General features: G+C 53.8%; 8 protein-coding genes across 8 annotated transcripts; 3 read left to right on the forward strand and 5 right to left on the reverse strand.

Moving 5' to 3' along the window:
• Positions 1 to 153: 153 nt before the first annotated feature.
• M409DRAFT_17407 (uncharacterized protein) lies at positions 154 to 2,069 on the reverse strand (the record flags this gene model as incomplete). Its single annotated transcript, XM_033804055.1, has 3 exons — positions 154 to 278; positions 335 to 811; positions 860 to 2,069. The coding sequence occupies 3 exons, from the start codon at positions 2,067 to 2,069 to the stop codon at positions 154 to 156; spliced, it is 1,812 nt and encodes a 603-aa protein (XP_033673056.1).
• A 631-nt stretch (positions 2,070 to 2,700) lies between these two features.
• Positions 2,701 to 4,734, forward strand: M409DRAFT_62936 (uncharacterized protein; the record flags this gene model as incomplete). Its single annotated transcript, XM_033815372.1, has 3 exons — positions 2,701 to 2,749; positions 3,228 to 4,514; positions 4,577 to 4,734. The coding sequence occupies 3 exons, from the start codon at positions 2,701 to 2,703 to the stop codon at positions 4,732 to 4,734; spliced, it is 1,494 nt and encodes a 497-aa protein (XP_033673057.1).
• A 315-nt stretch (positions 4,735 to 5,049) lies between these two features.
• Positions 5,050 to 6,248, reverse strand: M409DRAFT_49905 (uncharacterized protein; the record flags this gene model as incomplete). Its single annotated transcript, XM_033811383.1, has 6 exons — positions 5,050 to 5,070; positions 5,135 to 5,370; positions 5,428 to 5,494; positions 5,557 to 5,598; positions 5,655 to 6,112; positions 6,173 to 6,248. The coding sequence occupies 6 exons, from the start codon at positions 6,246 to 6,248 to the stop codon at positions 5,050 to 5,052; spliced, it is 900 nt and encodes a 299-aa protein (XP_033673058.1).
• Positions 6,249 to 7,384: 1,136 nt separating this feature from the next.
• On the forward strand, positions 7,385 to 8,240 carry M409DRAFT_35597 (uncharacterized protein; the record flags this gene model as incomplete). Its single annotated transcript, XM_033810420.1, has 2 exons — positions 7,385 to 7,850; positions 7,906 to 8,240. The coding sequence occupies 2 exons, from the start codon at positions 7,385 to 7,387 to the stop codon at positions 8,238 to 8,240; spliced, it is 801 nt and encodes a 266-aa protein (XP_033673059.1).
• Positions 8,241 to 10,278: 2,038 nt separating this feature from the next.
• Positions 10,279 to 11,333, forward strand: M409DRAFT_17411 (uncharacterized protein; the record flags this gene model as incomplete). Its single annotated transcript, XM_033804056.1, has 4 exons — positions 10,279 to 10,649; positions 10,710 to 10,878; positions 10,934 to 11,133; positions 11,192 to 11,333. The coding sequence occupies 4 exons, from the start codon at positions 10,279 to 10,281 to the stop codon at positions 11,331 to 11,333; spliced, it is 882 nt and encodes a 293-aa protein (XP_033673060.1).
• A 593-nt stretch (positions 11,334 to 11,926) lies between these two features.
• M409DRAFT_49908 (uncharacterized protein) lies at positions 11,927 to 12,262 on the reverse strand (the record flags this gene model as incomplete). Its single annotated transcript, XM_033811384.1, has 1 exon — positions 11,927 to 12,262. The coding sequence occupies one exon, from the start codon at positions 12,260 to 12,262 to the stop codon at positions 11,927 to 11,929; it is 336 nt and encodes a 111-aa protein (XP_033673061.1).
• A 1,112-nt stretch (positions 12,263 to 13,374) lies between these two features.
• Positions 13,375 to 14,084, reverse strand: M409DRAFT_17412 (uncharacterized protein; the record flags this gene model as incomplete). Its single annotated transcript, XM_033804057.1, has 3 exons — positions 13,375 to 13,532; positions 13,588 to 13,941; positions 14,042 to 14,084. 3 exons carry the CDS (start codon positions 14,082 to 14,084, stop codon positions 13,375 to 13,377), a joined length of 555 nt encoding a protein of 184 aa, XP_033673062.1.
• A 1,369-nt stretch (positions 14,085 to 15,453) lies between these two features.
• On the reverse strand, positions 15,454 to 16,519 carry M409DRAFT_62940 (uncharacterized protein; the record flags this gene model as incomplete). Its single annotated transcript, XM_033815373.1, has 3 exons — positions 15,454 to 15,764; positions 15,821 to 16,205; positions 16,256 to 16,519. The coding sequence occupies 3 exons, from the start codon at positions 16,517 to 16,519 to the stop codon at positions 15,454 to 15,456; spliced, it is 960 nt and encodes a 319-aa protein (XP_033673063.1).
• Between the last annotated feature and the right edge of the window lie 1,426 nt (positions 16,520 to 17,945).

Here is a 17,945-nt window from a genome sequence, read left to right on the forward strand (position 1 = left end):
GAGAGCTCGAGCTTGCTGCCAATCGCTGCGGCCACGAGCGAGAAGGATTCCACTTGGCGCCTGCAGGAACACGACATGACGACGATCCAAGAACTCGGGAAAGACGTGATATCTAGCTGGTGGACAGAATGCCTTGCACGACTATCAATGGCTCTAGGCAGCCTGATTGACACACTTCAAAGGTTCTCCCAATATGTCGGACTGGATTCCAAGAGCAATAAACCTCGACCACCACCTAGCCCAAAGTGTGTTGCCTGCAAATAGCCACAGACCAGGCGCTGAGATGCATTGTCAGAAAACATCGGACTTCATTTCCCTATTCGTGCATCCTTACCTGCAGTTTTCATGACGTTTCTAACTTCGCCCTCTTCATCCATCCCCCAGAAGCCGTCGATGCTGTTGGCAATATCCGAACCCACAATAAGACTCAACTGATGTGTGTGATTATGCTCTTGGCCGGTGGCTAGGACAATGACGTCCGCAGAGATTTCCGTTCCGTCTGCAAACTCGACGCCATGGGCAGTAAGCGTTTTAATCGGGACCCCCGACTTGACCTTGACCTCGCCCCTGGCGATGAGGCTGGAAGCGCCGACGTCGATGTAGTAGCCTCCAAAGCGGTTGAAAATGTTGTCAAACATGGGCGTCTTTCGGTCCACACGGAATCCTGCGCGCTCTAGAGCGTCGAATCTCTCTTGTTCTAGAGCTCCTCTGGCGTTGAAGTTGACTGCAGTGATATTTCGGAGAATCTTGTTTGGCAGGCTGGCAGAGCGCGCATCCGCTACGGCCGTGGGAATTGCAGTGTTGTATAAACCTCCCAGATCATTAGTCACGTCTCGATGTTGGATGTCAAAGAACTCACCTTCCTGTCCTTTGGCCACCCACTCCATAGGATAAATTGCCGTCTTGCTTCGTTGAACCATGGTCACAGATCGAAGACCGGCTTTGTACATGTCATGGGCGATGTCATGAGCCATCGTAGCCGAACCAACAACGACACCGTGTTTGCCTGCCCAGTCTCGACTGTGCTTGTAAGCGCCTGATCCTAGAAGAAGACCTTGGAAATCAGATGTGCCATCCAGGTGTGGCAGGTTGTCACCGCCTGATCCACCTCCGATGGCTACAATAAGATGCTTACACACCACCCTACGCTCTTGTCCATGGACCGTGACCTCAAGTGTCCACTCTCTTCGGTCAGAGTTCCATGTGGCTGCGCGGGTCTCTACTTGATACCAAATGTTAACGTTATATCGCTTGATGTAGTTATCGAATCCCTCTGCCACGATCTTACCCGGAAGCAGAGTCGGGTCGTTCTCTCCCCAAGTACGATCGAATGGGAGATTGTTGTACTCTCGAATCGTATGCTGTCTGACGGTCTCGTAACGCTGAGTCCAGGTCTTTCCAACAAAGGCTTCTCGTTCCAGGATCGCATACTTGGCTCCAACAGCTGACAATCTGCCGGCGGCGGAGAGTCCACATTGACCTGCGCCAAGGACGATAGCATCATATCGAATTGAGGCGTAGTCTTCTCCGTTACCATTGATGTGGTTGTGAGAGCCGTTCGATGTGCCACTGACTGCGCGGTTCTCTGATCCATTCTTGACTTGTTGAGGGAAATCAGGATGATTCTGTCCGATGAAACTAATCATCGTGGTCACGAGCATCCAAACACCAAATGTCCCGTCAGATAGTGCCTGGAAAGAAATCCTACCGGTGCAAGCTCGAACAAGCTTGCCATGCGGCGAAAGGAACTCGAAAGGAACGTCAATCCAGGAATGAAAAGACGTCGGCTTAATCAAGACCGCGGGTTGTAATGTGATGTTGGCCAACCCAGGCGTGTTTTGCTTCCATGTCGACACAATCTTCTCGCGTGTATAGAATGTACGAACTTTGCCGGTCAATGCGAGCCAATCTCTCCACAAGGCTGTGTCGACCAGATTGGCCGTGCCGGATTCGAGGTCTTTCAAAGTCTGGTGGGCTAGATCTTGGAACTGTTGCAAATCGACATTCTCGTCGACATTGGTTGAAGGCAACTCGCCTGGCACTTGGTCGACATCATATCGCTTGGTCATGCTGAGGGTCAGTAATGATGTGTTCTTTGGCGAGCGTTCCAGGGTACTTTGAGTACCGTAAGGCGACGTGATGTCGCAACTTATGGACATGTCCACGGGTGAATCCGTAGTCGAGATCAAACAGGTCGTGGCTATTTGCGTGGTGGAGTATGCCAATAGCGACTTCGAAAGAGTTAATGCCGCAGTCTTTCGGCCATGCTCCTACCTTTTCTATCATCGTCTCCAGCCTGCTCCACCTTTGATCACGCGATGCGCTTCACATTACAACCCCGCCTTCGATTTGCTGTTGTTGCATGAGATGAAGCCGCGTTGGAGGCAGGACGTGAAGGGACATTGCGAGCGACATGGGGCGACTTGATTGGTGGCGCTCACTGCCGGACCAAAGTGGTCTGTGTAACTTGTGCTTCAAACGACCACGACCCTTTCTTCTTCCTGATAGTCCTCATATCCTTCGATCCCCTTCGGCTTCGCTGCACAAGCTTCTTCAGTTCAATCACCATGCCCAGCATGACCAGATAATCAAGAAGCCGGAGCAGACGCATGTCCCGGCTGTCCTGCTACTGTTCATGTATCGAGATGCGATGGCGTGAGGTGCTACGCAGAGAAAAGAAAAGCCCTTGTCGACGACGACATGGTCAGGCTACCGAGGCAAGATCGGCTCGACGAGACCAGTAAAGCAAGTGAGAGTTAGAGGGCCATGTTTGGCAAGACGCAGAGAACAGCGGATTTGTGCCAGCTTTGCAACCATTCTATATTTCCGAGCATTGCAAATGACGAAAAGCCGAATGAAACAGACGCAGCAACAAGTCCCAACGGAGTCTTCGCCCAAGTCTGCTGCTCGCTCTTTGTGAACACGGCTGCACGAAGTTCCATGGCCAATGTATGCCTGCAGCCGTGCACTTCGCCAAATGATGACAACATGGACCTCTCTCCTCGCCTCAATTTAATCCAATACCGGTCCAGGAGATACTTAAATACTGCATCTCTCACAACTCAGCTCTGCTGCTGACGTACTGCCCGCCATGTTCAAGATTGAAGAAACACATCCAGCGCTCTGGCTCGCCGGAATTCTCATCTTCTGCGTTGCTCTACATTCCGCCATCAACCAGGCTCGCACTCTCCCCGATAGCCCTTTCAGCCTACCTCTCGTCGGAACAGTGGCGATCTTCAAGAAGGACAAACCCCTCCACATCAAAACCCGCGAATGGTCATACCAATACGGAGACTTCTACCACTTCAAGATCGGGCGATCTCCCGTTTTCGTTCTCAGCAGTCCAGAAGCAGTCAACGACCTCTTGATCAAGCAGGGCTCCGTGTACAGCTCACGACCACGCCTCTCGAACCAGGCCAGCCTGATCACGCAGAATTCGAGGATCGTCGCGTTGCCGTACAATGACCAATGGCGCAAACAACGGAAGCTCTACCACGATCTCCTCGGCATGCAGAACTCCAAGATTTTCATGCCCTTCCAGGAATTCGAATCTCGGCAATCTTTGTTGAACCTGCTGGAGCATCCTGATGATTTTTGGAAAGAAGTGACAAGGTACTCGGCCAGCGTTACCTTTGGCATGCTGCTGAGATGCCGCTTCGAATCGTCAGAGGCTTTGATCCCACGGAAACTCCAAGCCAGAATGGGCCTGATGTTCGAGAGCATCGCACCCGGTCGCTGGCTGGTAGACTGGATCCCGGTTCTGGATCGCCTCCCCGATGTGCTGGCGCCGTGGCGAAGGAAAGCAGTCCAGCTTCGCGAGCAGATTATGCCGTTCTTCGCGGTGTTCTATCATCGGATCAAGGAACGGGTAGACCGGGGCGAGGCGCCGGTGTGCTTCCTCGCGAGCATCCTCCAGGAGAAGGGATCGAACTTGAGACCAGAAGAGCCCCCACATATCATCGCCACGACCATGGCGGCAGGCACAGACACGACCGCCACAACGCTGCAGCACTTCGTCAAGGCGGCCGTGATGTTCCCCGACGTTATGAGAGAGGCACAGAGGGAAATCGACTCTGTCGTTGGACGCGACCGCCTTCCTGGCTGGGAGGACCGCCCCAACCTCCCCTACATCACCGCCATGATCACCGAAACCCACCGCTGGGCCAGCGCCGTCCCCCTAGCCTTTCCCCACGCGACGAGCCGACAAGACACATACAGAGGCAGCACGATCCCCGCAGGCGCGACCGTCATCGGCAACGTGTCCGCCATCCACAACGACCCCAAGGTCTTCCTGAAGCCCGAAATCTTCATGCCAGAACGATACCTCGCCCGAACAGATCCCCGCGCTGCCCCGGAAGCCAGCAACATCGACTGTCACTATTCGTACGGCTTCGGCCGGCGAGAGTGTCCTGGGAAACATGTCGCGGATGCGAGTCTTTATATCGTGATCAGCCGTATGCTGTGGGCGTTTGATTTTGTGGGCAATCCGGAGAAGACTCCTGGGCCGGGATACTGTAAGACTCATTTCATTTTGATGCTTGATGGAAGCAGTGGTTTACTGATGATTCTTTCATAGCTGGCGGTCCGGTGTATGGACCCGCTCGATTCGAGGCGACGGCGAGGCCACGCGATGAGGCAGTGGCGCCGTTGATCCGGGAGGAGGCAGAGGCGAATCGTCCGGCTGATGTGGAAGATTCTGCGGTTTATGAGAAGCTGGTCGCTGGTATGCCGTAGCTTGGAATCGTAAATTACGGCTGTCGGGTGGAGTGAGGAGAGCCAGCTCACAAGTCGAGTTCTTGCTGCCTGGGTCGAAAAGTTGTCTTGGGTAGCAGGGGGACGAGTCACCCGGCTTGTCCAACACTGTAGAACTTGTTAAGGCCGCGAAACCTCAGGACTGTTCAGCACTCGACGAAACAAATATGACGAATACATTTGTTTCTATCATCAGACGGCTCTTGACTGAACGAGCGCTGACTGATCTACACGAGCACATCAAATGAATCAACCGGCCTTGGCAATCACATGCCAAGCTAGTCATCTCAGAATGAATCACCCTTTCCAAGCCGATGCCTATCACCCAATCGTCAGCTACAATCCATCCATCCCCGCACCTCTCACAATTACAATCATCTACCTTCGACAAAATCCTCGAATTCTCCGCCAAAATCGCAGACGGCGTCTCGCCCAACCACAGATCCATCGTCCGCTCAATTCCCTCCTCGATATCCCAGGCTCGGCCTCTCAAACACAGCAAGGCCTTCCCTCTCAGAGCACGGTTACTTGTCAAAGTCAGGCCGAAATCGGCGACGTCCGCGGCGGATTGCACGTTGATGTTTGCGGCGCGGAGGGCGGGGAGCGCGGAGGCGGTCACTGGATGTTTGTTGGTATAATAGTTGTCTTATGTGTGGGTTTGGTGGGACTACTCACTGTTGGTTTCTGTCATCCCGGGACACATGGCGTTGATTCGGATGCCGTCTTTGGTGTAAGCTTGATCCTAGCGTGGAACAAGTCAACGGCAACAAATGTCAGGCAATGGACGTCCATGCGTGATCGTACCTTGATCGCCCTCAGCAAGCCGAGAACGCCGTGTTTCGAGCACTGAAGAAGACGTCAGTGCCTTTTGCGTTGGAACTCTCGAAAAGCACCACGCATACTTGATACAGAGGCAATCCGGGCCGGGAAAGAAAACCAGCCACACTGCTGTACAACGTAATCGATCGGTCTGAACCAGCCCCACCCTTTCTCAGGTAGAACAAGGCTATCCGAGTGAAGAACAACACCGCCTTCAGATTGACATCCAGGGTGAGTGTGTCCGGCTCGATGGCAATCTCGTCGGCCGTCAGTGCGGCATCGAACCAGTTCGAGGTCTCGGAGACGCCTGCAATCGCCAGGGAATGGTCTATGCGGCCGTGTAGCTCATGTGCCGTCTGGAAGAGCTTCAGATTGGCGGCGTAGGATGTGACGTTCGTCGGGATGAACGTGATGCCTGACGTGTCGTCTAGGGAGCGCAGCACGTCTTGGCCAGCATCTGCGTTGACGTCGCCGAAGACGACGAGAGCGCCGCTGGAGTGCAGCGAACGTACTGTCGCTGCTCCGATGCCGCTTGCGCCGCCTGAGCAGGTTCAATCAGTTGTAGGTATCTCTCAGGAGCCTGGTACATGAGAGAGCACACCTGTGAGGACGATGACTTTGCCTTTGAGAGACGAGAATGGCGGCTTTTCCAAGGATATCTCGTTCGTCGTTGCCATTGTCCGCCACCCCTAAGAAATAAGACAACTCGATTCGTGATGACTCCGATTCTGTGAGTTAGAACACCGAATCAGACCTACATTCGGCAACCTTTAGATTTAAAGCCTCATTCGCAGAAGACGCGATCGCTGCCGACGGCAGTACTGATGGCATTACCGCAAGGTTCAACAGACAATAAGTGCGAACAGGTATTCGAGCACTGGATCGACTATTGCCGACGGCATTTCGCAAAAGGCATCGCAGCTGGAGCACACGGCCGATCAACGGAGAGCTGAAACTCGCTACTATCGCATGCTCCAGGGCGATGAGAAGAAGAGCCCAGGGGATATCTTGACCGCGGTGTAGAGTCGAAGGATAGAGAGCGTGAAGTGAAGTGTGAAGTGAACCTGAGGCAGACTTTGGCTGCGCCTACAAGTACTGCGCGTGTGCTAAGAAGTACGCAAGTAAAATTGGGAAGAGTGTCCGGTTGTTCGGCTCCAGAGGGAAGGATTTCACCTGCCACCTGCAGGAACACAACATGACACAGAGATCTTGATGGATACATCTGCGGCGCCTGCGATCAAGAAGCGATATGCATCCGAGCATGGCCAGCGACGGCCCAAGATCCTGTACCACAGGACATGCAAGCCATCAGGAAGAGACAAAGTCCTCATCAGCAAACAGTAAAGAGATGGAGCTAGCTCAAGCTCACAACACCGCTCCAACCGAGTAATTGCTGCGACGATGACCGAACTCGGTCGAAGGCACAGCAAGATGCTGATGCTGATGATGAAATTAAAGGAAAGGAAGTCGGCTCTCCTTTTCCTTCTCCTTCGTTTAATCCGCCACGAGATGTGTTTCTCCTCCACACAATCTTCTTTCCGAGCAATACGAAGCGCCTAAAAAGGACCCTCGCCTCGCACCGTTTCTTGTGTGGGAAAAAAACGTACGGTTTTCTGTCCTTCCATCATCGGTACCGCGCTCGCTTGACAGGATTCACAGGACTGTCTGACAGAGCAGCGGATCTGGTTGTGTCGCTTGCGGGTGGTATATAAGTTACTGCGTCGCTGAGGCCGCGTGGTATTTGTTTGTGAAGTTCTCTGCCACGAGAAAAGTTTTACGGCTTTTTCTCACAACTCAGAATCGACAGAAAGACATGGCTCTCAAACACGAAGGGAAAACAGTTCTCGTGACGGGAGGCGGTGGAGGTCTGGGAAGAAAGATTGCGGAGAACTTTGCCAACGACGGGGCGAATGTGGTCATCTGCGACATCAACAAGGAGCTGCTGGCCGACTTCGATGAGAAGGTGACCTCTGCTCACCCGAACAAAACCCTCGCGGTGGAATGCAATATCACTTCTCAAGATGACTTGGACAAACTCTTCAAGCAGGCGGAAGAGAAATTCGGAACTTTCGACATCGTTATCAATTCGGCTGGCATAATCGATCGCTTCACATGCCCTGGAGATATCGAGCTCGACGAGTGGAACCGGGTGCTTGCTGTCAATTTGACGGCGCCGACGTTCATTACCAAGCGAGCGGTCAATGGGTTTCTGAAGTCGAACAAGAAGGGTTCCATCCTCAACATGGCCTCGGTGGCAAGCTTCAAGGGTTTCGCCAATGGTTCGTGGTGTCCCGGGAACTTTCTTGCGGAAGATGGCTGACTGGATCCGAACAGGAGTCGCATACACGGCATCGAAGCACGCTTTGATCGGCCTTACTCGAAGCACAGCTGCGTACTATCGGCTAAAAGGCATTCGTTGCAATGCCATTGCTGCTGGTGCGATGCAGACGAACATTGGCAACGTCCTGGCGAACGGCGATTTCAATATGGAAGGCATGCAGTTGATGAAGAAGGCCTGTAAGTTGACCAAAGTTCTGCGGGTTATGGTGGTTGCTGATTGTTTCGCAGTCGGAGAATGGGAAGGTGCTGTGGTGGAGCTGGAGAAGATGGCCAAGCTTGTAGCATTTCTATGCTCGGACGATGCCGATTTCATCAATGGAGGTGAGTGAATGAAGATTCACCGATTATGCGATAAGCAGTGCTAACGAATTCCTTTCTCAGCGATGGTCACCGCTGATGGCGGTATCACGGTGAACTAAGAGCGGTGTTCATGATGCAGTGCGTTGGTTTAACCTCGCAAGACGGTGGGTCAAGCATACACGTGTTGAACAGGCATCCGATGGGCACTCAGCGGAGTCCTTTGAGGGTGCCCGCTGGGGTGGTGGAGGGCAACATATCCTAGTCAAATACTCGTCCAAAGGCGATGCTTGCGGCGGTGCTTGTACATTGCTTGTCTTCTAGACTGGACCGCCATCTCGCGAAACGAGCCTCGCCAGCAGACGCCGCAGCAGGTGTCAACGTGTGCTAAAACACCTGCCTTGCCGAAGCGGTCCAGTGGCAGAGAGGGTGATTGTCCGGCTAACTTGATACTGCAGCACAAGCAACGCCTCGGGGCGTCCCCAACTTATCCCCACAACCTTCTTTCCTTCGCTTCAACGATTACCCAGAGCACGGTAAACAGGAGAAAGACTGCTTTGTTAAGCGAAGTCCACACACCCGAGAGTCGCATGTGCCGACGGAGAGAGCTGGTTCGATAGGGCCTTTCTCCGGGTGAAAGCACCAGCAGAAATCTGCCTGTCACGCTGGTTGTTTGATTGCGAGAAAATGGAACTTGCATGATGACGCCGCATGGTCAAGCGAATGGCTCTCAGCTCCCGCTGCCCCGGACGAAGATGAGCACGGTTCCACAAAAAATGTCAGACGCTGCGAAAGTGCTCCACGGATGGGCACGCACGAGGCAGATTCCAGCACGGCGCCAGTTGGTCTTTTACTTTTCGCCGCACCTTCCATCACGAGTGTGGTTCGAAAGAGAGAAATGCAGCGTGCGGAGTCCGGAGGTGTGCCGACGCCATGTCCGTGGAAGGGCTCTGCTGGTCTGCGTCATGACAAATGTGGACGAACTCAGTCTGCGACGCCCATATGCCTGCATGCATGATGAGTGTGTGGTTGGCGACCGAGGACGTCACCATTATCGAGCCTATCGTTTGACAACAGTACAGCGTGTACAGCCTGTTGGTGATCTGGACGTGAGATGGATCTTGTGATGGCAATAATGTCTTGCTCTACGTGTGCCCAGCAGCCTCTCACCAATTGCTGGTTCGCGTGAGCAAACAATTACAGGGCCAACCGCCGGTTCTCTCGATGGTCGCGACCATCGCAAAGAGAGTTTCAGCCGCTTAGCCAGTTTGGATGCTTAGCTGCAGCGCGACAGTCTTGGGTTTGACGTCGTCTGGCAGCTCTCCTCACTCTCACCACACCACACATTGAAAATGATCTGCCGCCAGAAGTCTTCCCGCTGCCGACCGGACCTGGAGACAGAGAAACAGTGGGGATATCGCGATGGAATCTCCTCGGCCTGGCACTCTTCCCTCTCTCATTATTATTGTCTTGCTGAACGTGGTATGCAGGCGTTTGTCCAACGCTCGCTAGACGGCGCAGTCATCCGAGCTACCATCAACAAGATTGCGCTCGCTCGCCCACCTCGCCTCCTCATCAGACGCAGCGTCCACCGCATCAATCAACTCCAGTCACTACTGCTCACACCTCATTTGCCGAGCCTGTTGCTCCCTTCGCGCCATTGGCCCGTCCCCATACCCATCCGCTAGCTCCTCTGGAGACGGCAGCACCCCACATACCGCGCGAGCGTATTGACCGACCGACCGACTCCACTAGTCACTGCTGCTGCGTCGATGCGATGGTGGCAGATGGAGCCCTCCATGTTCATCGTCGTGCGCCTAGCCCAAACCCGTCCGCACCATCACGGGCCCCCTCGTCCGCGCTGTGCTGAGATGAGCCATGACCTGCAGTCCGCTCCTAGCTTCACTATATAGGTCGGGGTAGGTCACGTCTCGCATCCTTTGGTGCTCCTCTCTCTTGTCCTACCTTGTGCTCGCATCTCCCACAAGTGTCCATCTCGAGGCATTGCTATCCCAGGCGCGTCCAAGCATCTCCAACTTGTCAAGACACCTGCATATACATTCAGCCACCATGTCGGCAGCTCAAGAGTTCAACGACACCCACAAGGAGGCCGACCACATCAACGGCAACGGCACCAGCTCCCACGACCACGCCAAGCAGCGCAAGCCTTACGACTATGGCGGCAACCCTCTCGCGCACATCAACACCGGCGACTCTGCACGTCTCCAGGCCTTCGGTGGTGCCATGCAGCCCGGTCTCTACAAGGTCGACACCAAGAACAGTTTCGCCAACCCAGCTCCTCTCGGTCTGTGCGGTTTCGCCTTGACGACCTTCCTGCTCTCCGCCATCAACCTCGGCACTCGAGGTCTCAGCGAGCCAAACATTGTCATTGGTGCTGCGTTCGCGTATGGTGGTCTCTGCCAACTTCTTGCCGGCATGTGGTATGTACAGATCAAAGAACTCACTGATTGCTTTCAATTCGCTGATAGAGTGTTTCACAGGGAAATGGCTGTTGGCAACACTTTCGGTGCTACCGCTCTCTCGTCGTACGGTGGTTTCTGGATCGGCACTGCGATCATCTTGACACCAGGTGGATTCGAAATCATTTCGACTCTTGAGGCGGGCGGCAATGCAGCGCCTTTCTTGAACTCGTTTGGTCTTTATCTGATGGTATGCGCCGCAAATAAGCACTCGATTGATGTAACAAGCTAACGAAAATACCCAGGGCTGGTTTATCTTCACATTCCTCCTGCTTATCCTCACCCTCCGATCGACCGTCGCGTTCTGCTTCCTCTTCCTGACGCTGGATCTCGCCTTCCTCATGCTCGGCATCGCCTACCTTGACTACGGCCCAACTGGAGAGCCAAACACCGCATGCCTTCGCGCTGGTGGTGCTTTTGGAATCATTGCAGCTTTCGCGGCTTGGTACGACAGGACCATCAAAAGACCTTCAATAATGTGCACATTGCTAACAGATTTCCAGGTACAACGCCTTCGCCGGTATGGCCGACTCGAGCAACTCCTTCTTCGTCGTCCCCGTCGCCCACTTCCCCTGGTCCGAGAAGGGTCGCGAGAACCGCAAGAAGGTCGACAACAGCGAGGCTCGCGCTGAGCAGCAGGTTTAAAACAGCAATCTGTTTGCTTTGCAGCATCTCGTACGATCTTACATTTAATATATTGAAGGAAAATAGACCCCAGACTTGTCGTCAATGAAGATACCCCCTCTACAGTAGTCATGTTGATGAGACGAGAACGATGCGGATGGGTTGGCATTTTGGGATCGGCTGGCTGGTGATGATGATGGGGGGGAGAGATGTGTGAAATGATAATAATTCACGAATCTGGATATTTACTCTATCCTCGCCCTCATCTCTTCTCTGCGCTCTTTGATTTACCCACTCTCTCAGACACAAACCTACTTCCACCGCCCCAGCCCTCCCATCTGCAATCTGCAATCTTCCAGCAGCCGCTGACGTGCACGAATCCTCCCCTCGCCCCCAGAAGAGAGCTTCCTCCACAATCCACACGACTTTAACTTTCGCTGCCGTTTGGTTCACCCCAGAAAATCCCCCAGAAGCCTCCCAACCCCGAGCGAAAGCCCTCATGCGGTGCGTTGGTCAGAAGCCCATAAGCAATCCTCGCGAAAAGCTCTCGATTTCTTGCACAGGAAAAAGTACAGCCATGTTTCATGCATTCATCCTTCCCGTCGTTTGGATGTCTAAACGATGGGATGGGTGAGGACGAGGACGAGGACGACGCAAGCTGGGGTTTTCTTACTACTCGCATTGCATTCGTAGCGAACATTATAGCTAGACGAGGAGCGCTTTTTTCTTTGCTGCAAGCGTTGCGTTGGGTTTTCTTTTCCTTGGCGGTCGCATGCCGTTGCATCCGGACGTATACTCCTACGGCGAGGGAGAGACAGGTGTGCAGAAATCGCACTTTGCGAAGTTCGGGGAGGTGATGGCTGGGGATGGGCATGGGATGGGGGAAGCTGCAGGAGTTGGATGTCGGCTCCACCACCACTGCCTGCCTTTTGCTCTTTGGGGATGGACATGAGGCTTTGTGTGTCGGTCAGCAGAGGACGAAGGATGCAGCATGCGGACCTGTATGCATTGCTGAAGTGTAGAGTCGTTTAGACGGATGCGTTTGGGTTGAGGTGAGTGAGTGGGATGGTAAACGTGGTCTTGTGAGACGCCTCTTCATCCTCTCTTCCTTTGATAAGAAGTTCATCAAGTCGAGTTTACAAGAAAAAGCTGGGTCTCACAAGTCCTCGAGACAGGCATTATTAGTAGACGAAGGTGCTGAGGGGTTTTCCGTTGATGGGTACAGCATGGACCCAAGCTCAATAATGTTGTAGGAAGTCCAGCAACCGTCTTCCATTCTTATAGCATTCCTCGCACGGCTCGTCTGCTTCACCATTCGGAGATTGATCTCCAATGCAGCTCTGGCGGCGCCCAGTTTCTGGACGCTTGAGGCGATTTTCTGGTCAGTGGCGGAACACCTTGCGATGAAGCTGTGTGGCGCACTGTGGCATTCAGATGCGCTGTGTGCCCATGCGTCTTTTCGGCCAACGCGACTTCTCGCAGCAGCGAAATTCGCAGACGACTACGACATGACCTTCGCTCGAGAGTGGTATGGATGGTCAGTGACACCCACAGTGGGGCAACAACCGCAGCTACAGCATGGACAAGGAAGAAGCTCACCCAGCAGCTGGGTAAGGTAGCTGGACGAGCTGCAGGGAAAGTGGAGCAAAGAACAACAAAGAAATAGTAGAAAGTGGTAAGTGATCTGAACCACATCTTGCTTCATTCAGGTTTCATCTCTTGTTCTAATAATCATAACATAACAACATACCTGCTCAAAGTTTTTTGAGGTAGTTTGTTTGGGGGGTATCGTGCCTGTCAAAATGCCAATAATATCGATCGATAGCCGGTGAGGGCCGTGAGATCGTTCTTCTTCTTCCTGTCTTTCCCATTGCGCCTTTGTGTCCTTCATGAATCTCAATCCTTGCTAACGCCAAATCCAGTATTCCTAAAAGGTCATTGTGATTGCTCTTTGCAGTCTGGTGTTCTCTTGCGCCTGGTCCCTCTATGCGATATCGTACTGCCGTTACTCGTACATCCTTTCCTCCCTGCGAAAAGAAGTTGTTTTAAAAAGAGAAGGTGTTTATTTGTAGACCCCGCCGTAGGGAGTGTCCCGCGTCGAAGGTTCGTCGTCGGTATTGGGGCCCGAGGGCTTGTGGACGATGACTTTGGGTTGTTTGTAGTTGGGGCTGTTGCGGCGGGAGCTGCTTGATGTGGAGTGGTCGGAGGGGTAGTAGGAGCCTGGGGAGGAGTTAGATGATGATGTTGAAGGGTGGGAGTGGTTGCAAGGACGTACCCTCCGTGCCGAAGGTGGTGCTCTTGCGGAGCATGTAGGAGTCGCCCTTGGCCATTTCGTCGGAGGCTTGTTGTTCTGGTTGTTCGTTGCTTTGCTCCTTGGAGCTCTCTTCGGTTGCTTGAGAAGACTTCTTTACCTCTTCGGGTAACTTGGAGTCTCTCTTGTGATCAAACTTGTTCTCAGGTTTGTTGTCCTGCTGAGTGGATGTGTTGTCCGCCAGAGGTAGGGAGTTGGATCGGGTCAACCAGAGATGGTTGACGGTGACGGTGGTCGACGGTGTTGTTGGATGGTAATGGTGTTTCAAGTGGTTGTGTGCTGCAAGGGATAGGCCGGCTATCGATGTTGTGGTTGTTGCTGGAAGATGTCGATGGCAAAGGAACAGTTGTGCATAGAAGGAAGGGAGGTGCAGGGAGGACTTTATACGAAAGTCATTCACGCCTTATAGGCGGCCTACAGGCGGCATCATGGCAGGGCCCAACCTTGGACTGGGCTGTCATGGCGGAGTCTCCCTCTGCCAGGGCGGCCTCTAACAACGCGGCCGTTGGGGATCTGGAGGCTTAGCACGGAAGGCCGCCAGGCAGCGTCGTCTTGAAACACTCGTAATCATCCAACGAGTGACTCACGCAAACCCGCACCCATCGCATTGAATGATGCCGGCAGAAAGAGTGGTTTCAGGCGGACAGCAGTTTGCAGCGTGCGAACGGCTGCATTCCACTGCAGCGGGCTGCCTGGCTGCAGGCACCTCCGCGCCATGATTCGGCCCAGGCTGCGACACCGACGCAGGACACACCCAGGTGCATACGTAACACGCAGCAACAGTCGCAGCGCGGTGCCTTGGTCTGCACTGGACGAGGCGAAACACCGATTGGGCCTGTCACGACCGCATCCCACGTTTGGGCGGCGAGCAGCGAGTCGGAGTCGTCGGCGGCGCTGGCAGTCAGGAGACGAGACGAGACAAGACAGACACGGACACCCGCCTCACTCTCTGCGCCTCGCCCTCGGCCGGATGCTGCATCATGCTGGTCGTCGTCGTCGTGAGGGCGTCGAAATGACCAACATCGCTTATGCGGACGATGAAGCTTCCGCGCACGCAGGCGCATTCGATGAGGAGGGAGAAGGCAGAAGAATCGACTCTGTTGTTCCTTGCGAACAATCGAGGCGGTCGTCCCAGCCAATCGCCGGCCCAAGAAATCATTATTGGGCCGTGCCTTGCAGATTTCGCCTTGCTATTTTTGGCCTAACTTACGGATTCCAAGCAGATATTCGCCCCCAAACAGACGTCAGCTGTCACACACCTTCTGCACGCGACATCATTGCCACCATTCACGACGCTTCGAAAATCTCCGTTCACCGTCATGAGAGGGCGGCATTTGCAGCGATGCTTGGGCGAACAGCCGGGCAGCCACACGACACCCTCCTCACGACTGGAATCATCCTGGCGGCCGGGCGGCTTCGTGTGAAAAATGCCGCCCACGGCCTGACAATATCGTTTGGAGCCCAACGGAGGGCGAGCGCCCTTCTAGCACCGCTGCCCAAACATCATTTGCATCGAATGCTGGAAACTTCTACCTTGTGTCAGCTGTTTAATAAGATGACAGGAGGGTTGTTGGTGGTCGCCCCGTGGGAGTGGCCAGGATCTGTGGTCATTGACACCTGTAGCCGGGAACTCAGAGGCCACGAAATGCAGGGACAGATCCAACCAACAACCAGCTTACGGTGCTACAATCTCGAAATTGGGATCGTGACCAGCTATGCGAGTCCATCGCGAGCTGACACCCGAAAGCGTTCAGATTGCATCCATCCTACGAAGAGATACGCAGAGCGATATTTTCCCGGCCTGCTTGCTGCCCAAGGCAAAACCTCTCATCAAACTAACGCCGACTTGTCTTTCTTCAGAGCCAACAACTTCAGCAGAACGTCATCCCGCTGCTCCTCAACCTGCTGTACCGAGTGGTCCTTCAACATAGCCTGTACGCTCTCGTCAAGATGATCGATGTTCTCATCGTTGATGTCAAATGAGTGCTCATCCATGTCATGAAGCCAAACCTTCATGCCTGGCCCGAGATGATGGAGTAGATGCTTGAAGCCAGTACTTCCTCCGCCTCCTCCCAAAACATTCGACATGTATGGTCCGGTCAGCGCCCAACGTGGCCCGAGACTTGTGGTCACGCAGGCATCTAGATATTTCATCGTCAGCCAACACACCTCATCAATGGAGCGGATCGAAGCTCACCCAAATCCTCGGCCGAGAGGACGCCCCGATTGACCAAGCTGTATGCCTCTTTACTGATGGCTGCCTGAAGTCGATTCGCCGCGAAACCCGGCGTCTCCTGCCGCAGCAACACCGGATGTTTACCCAAGCTCCTGTAGAAGTCCATCGCCCGCTGAGTTGCCGCCTCATCGCCTCCTGGATGCGGCACCACTTCCACGAGCGGCATCAGAGCCGGCGGGCTGAATGGGTGGCCTATCAACACTCTACCTGGATTCTTCTTGCACTTGCCGACAAACTGGGAGCTGGGTATGCCTGAGGATGATGAGGCGATGACGATGTCTTCTCTGGTACCTTCGTCCATTTCTGCGATGAGACCCTCCTTCAAGCCTTGGATTTCTGGGGCGTTCTAGCGCAATATCAGCATCAGACAACAGCGATCGACTAGAAGGTGCACACCTCCTGAATGAAGTCGACTTCCTGGTAGTGGTCTTTCAAGCTGGATCCAACAAAGCTGTAATTGTCCAACGATGCCCCTGGCGACAGACCCAATTGCTCGATGGAGGGCCACATTTTGCGCAAATTCTCTGCCAGATTCTTCTCGGCGTCATGACCTGGGTCAGACACGAGTACCTTCAGTCCCCGTACGAGGAAGAGCCCAGTCCACGAGGCGCCAATGACACCAGTGCCAACGACACCAACTGTACGGATGGAGGAAGACATTGTTTCAAGAATGATCGAATGCCATGACGAATCTGGGCGAGGGTGTCCCTTTTATCATCGCAACGAGCCTGGATCCTCGGCCGATATCCATCAGATGGGAACAGCGTGCCAGGTTGGTCCACTCTGGGATCATCTTGTCGAACATTTCGCTTTCTTGTTCTCCGTCTGGACCAGTAACCGGTGGTATGAGAGCACAATGTGTAGCTCCACAGACGTCGGTTCTACCAAAACGACATGCTAGCGCTGTACTTGCAAGCTTTAGCTGCACTGCACTGGCCGAGCTTAGGTCAGCTCCGTTACGTGAAGCATGCTGCTTTCCGACCTGGCTCCGAAACGTACCAAAACCGGACTGGATAGAAACCTGTCCGGAGGAACGTCACGATCATTTTGGGTGAAAGCAGTCGGTGACAGAGTTGGGCCATGCTTTGCCGGTTTTCTACTGACACAGCTCGCGTTTCACTCTGTTCTTGTACATGGCCGCGTTGTCTACTGGATTCGATGCACCCTGCCATTTTTTCCTCTCGATGCTAATGCTACGAGGTCATGTTATTGACGTCAAGTGATGTGTCGGCGTCTGATGATTCACAAGCCTGGGTAAGGACTTGGAACTAGTGCTAGGATATCGCATCTATTTGTGGTAGCACCAACAGATTCCTCCTGACTTGGACTACAACAATGAACACCGGTGGCGAAGGTCCTTTCAAGCAGAAGCTCATCGCTCACCCACACGTCTTCGGTGCCAGCCTTGCCCCTGAGCTTGTCCAATGGAGCGACTAAAAGCCGCGAGACCCATAGCGGCGTCGAGATTCGGACAAGAAACCAGCTCCTCAAGCACTATATCATCTCAAAGGCAGAAGCACTTCCAACATCAAAACGGTAAAGTCGCGCTGCTCGTACATTGGTGTCAATAAACCAAAGCAAAAGTTGTACATCAGCTACTTGATGATGCCAGATTAGTGGCCGGCTCGGCGAACTCCTATGGACTTAAGACACCAACGACGATCCATTTACTGCAATTGCATGCTGGAATAAGCCTCTTTCAGCTCCGTGAATGTGAAATGGTGGATTGAGACCCCTCGAATACCGACAACTCGGCCACCCCGGCCCGATGGCCGTGCTCACGGGTAGCTGCTTCAGCGTCTCGGCCAATGCAAGTAGCCATATTGCAGTGCCCAAAGCAGTCATGGCGGATACACTTCGTCTTCTCGGAGTCCCTCGATGACTCGATCTTTGCATGAACACCTAAAACCGGCGCTGACGCTTTCGATGCGGCTCCCAACGTGGAGTAGTCTTCACGTTCTCGACCAGGCTGTGTCTAACTTCTCCAGCTGGAGAATGGCAGCCGTGGCGTTCTGCTGCCATTTTGACAGACACATGGTGACGGGTGGGATCCACCGTCGCCGCCACACAGTGTAATGATATTGCT

Source organism: Zasmidium cellare, assembly GCF_010093935.1.
Source record: "Zasmidium cellare ATCC 36951 unplaced genomic scaffold M409scaffold_3, whole genome shotgun sequence".
Taxonomy (NCBI): domain Eukaryota; kingdom Fungi; phylum Ascomycota; class Dothideomycetes; order Mycosphaerellales; family Mycosphaerellaceae; genus Zasmidium; species Zasmidium cellare.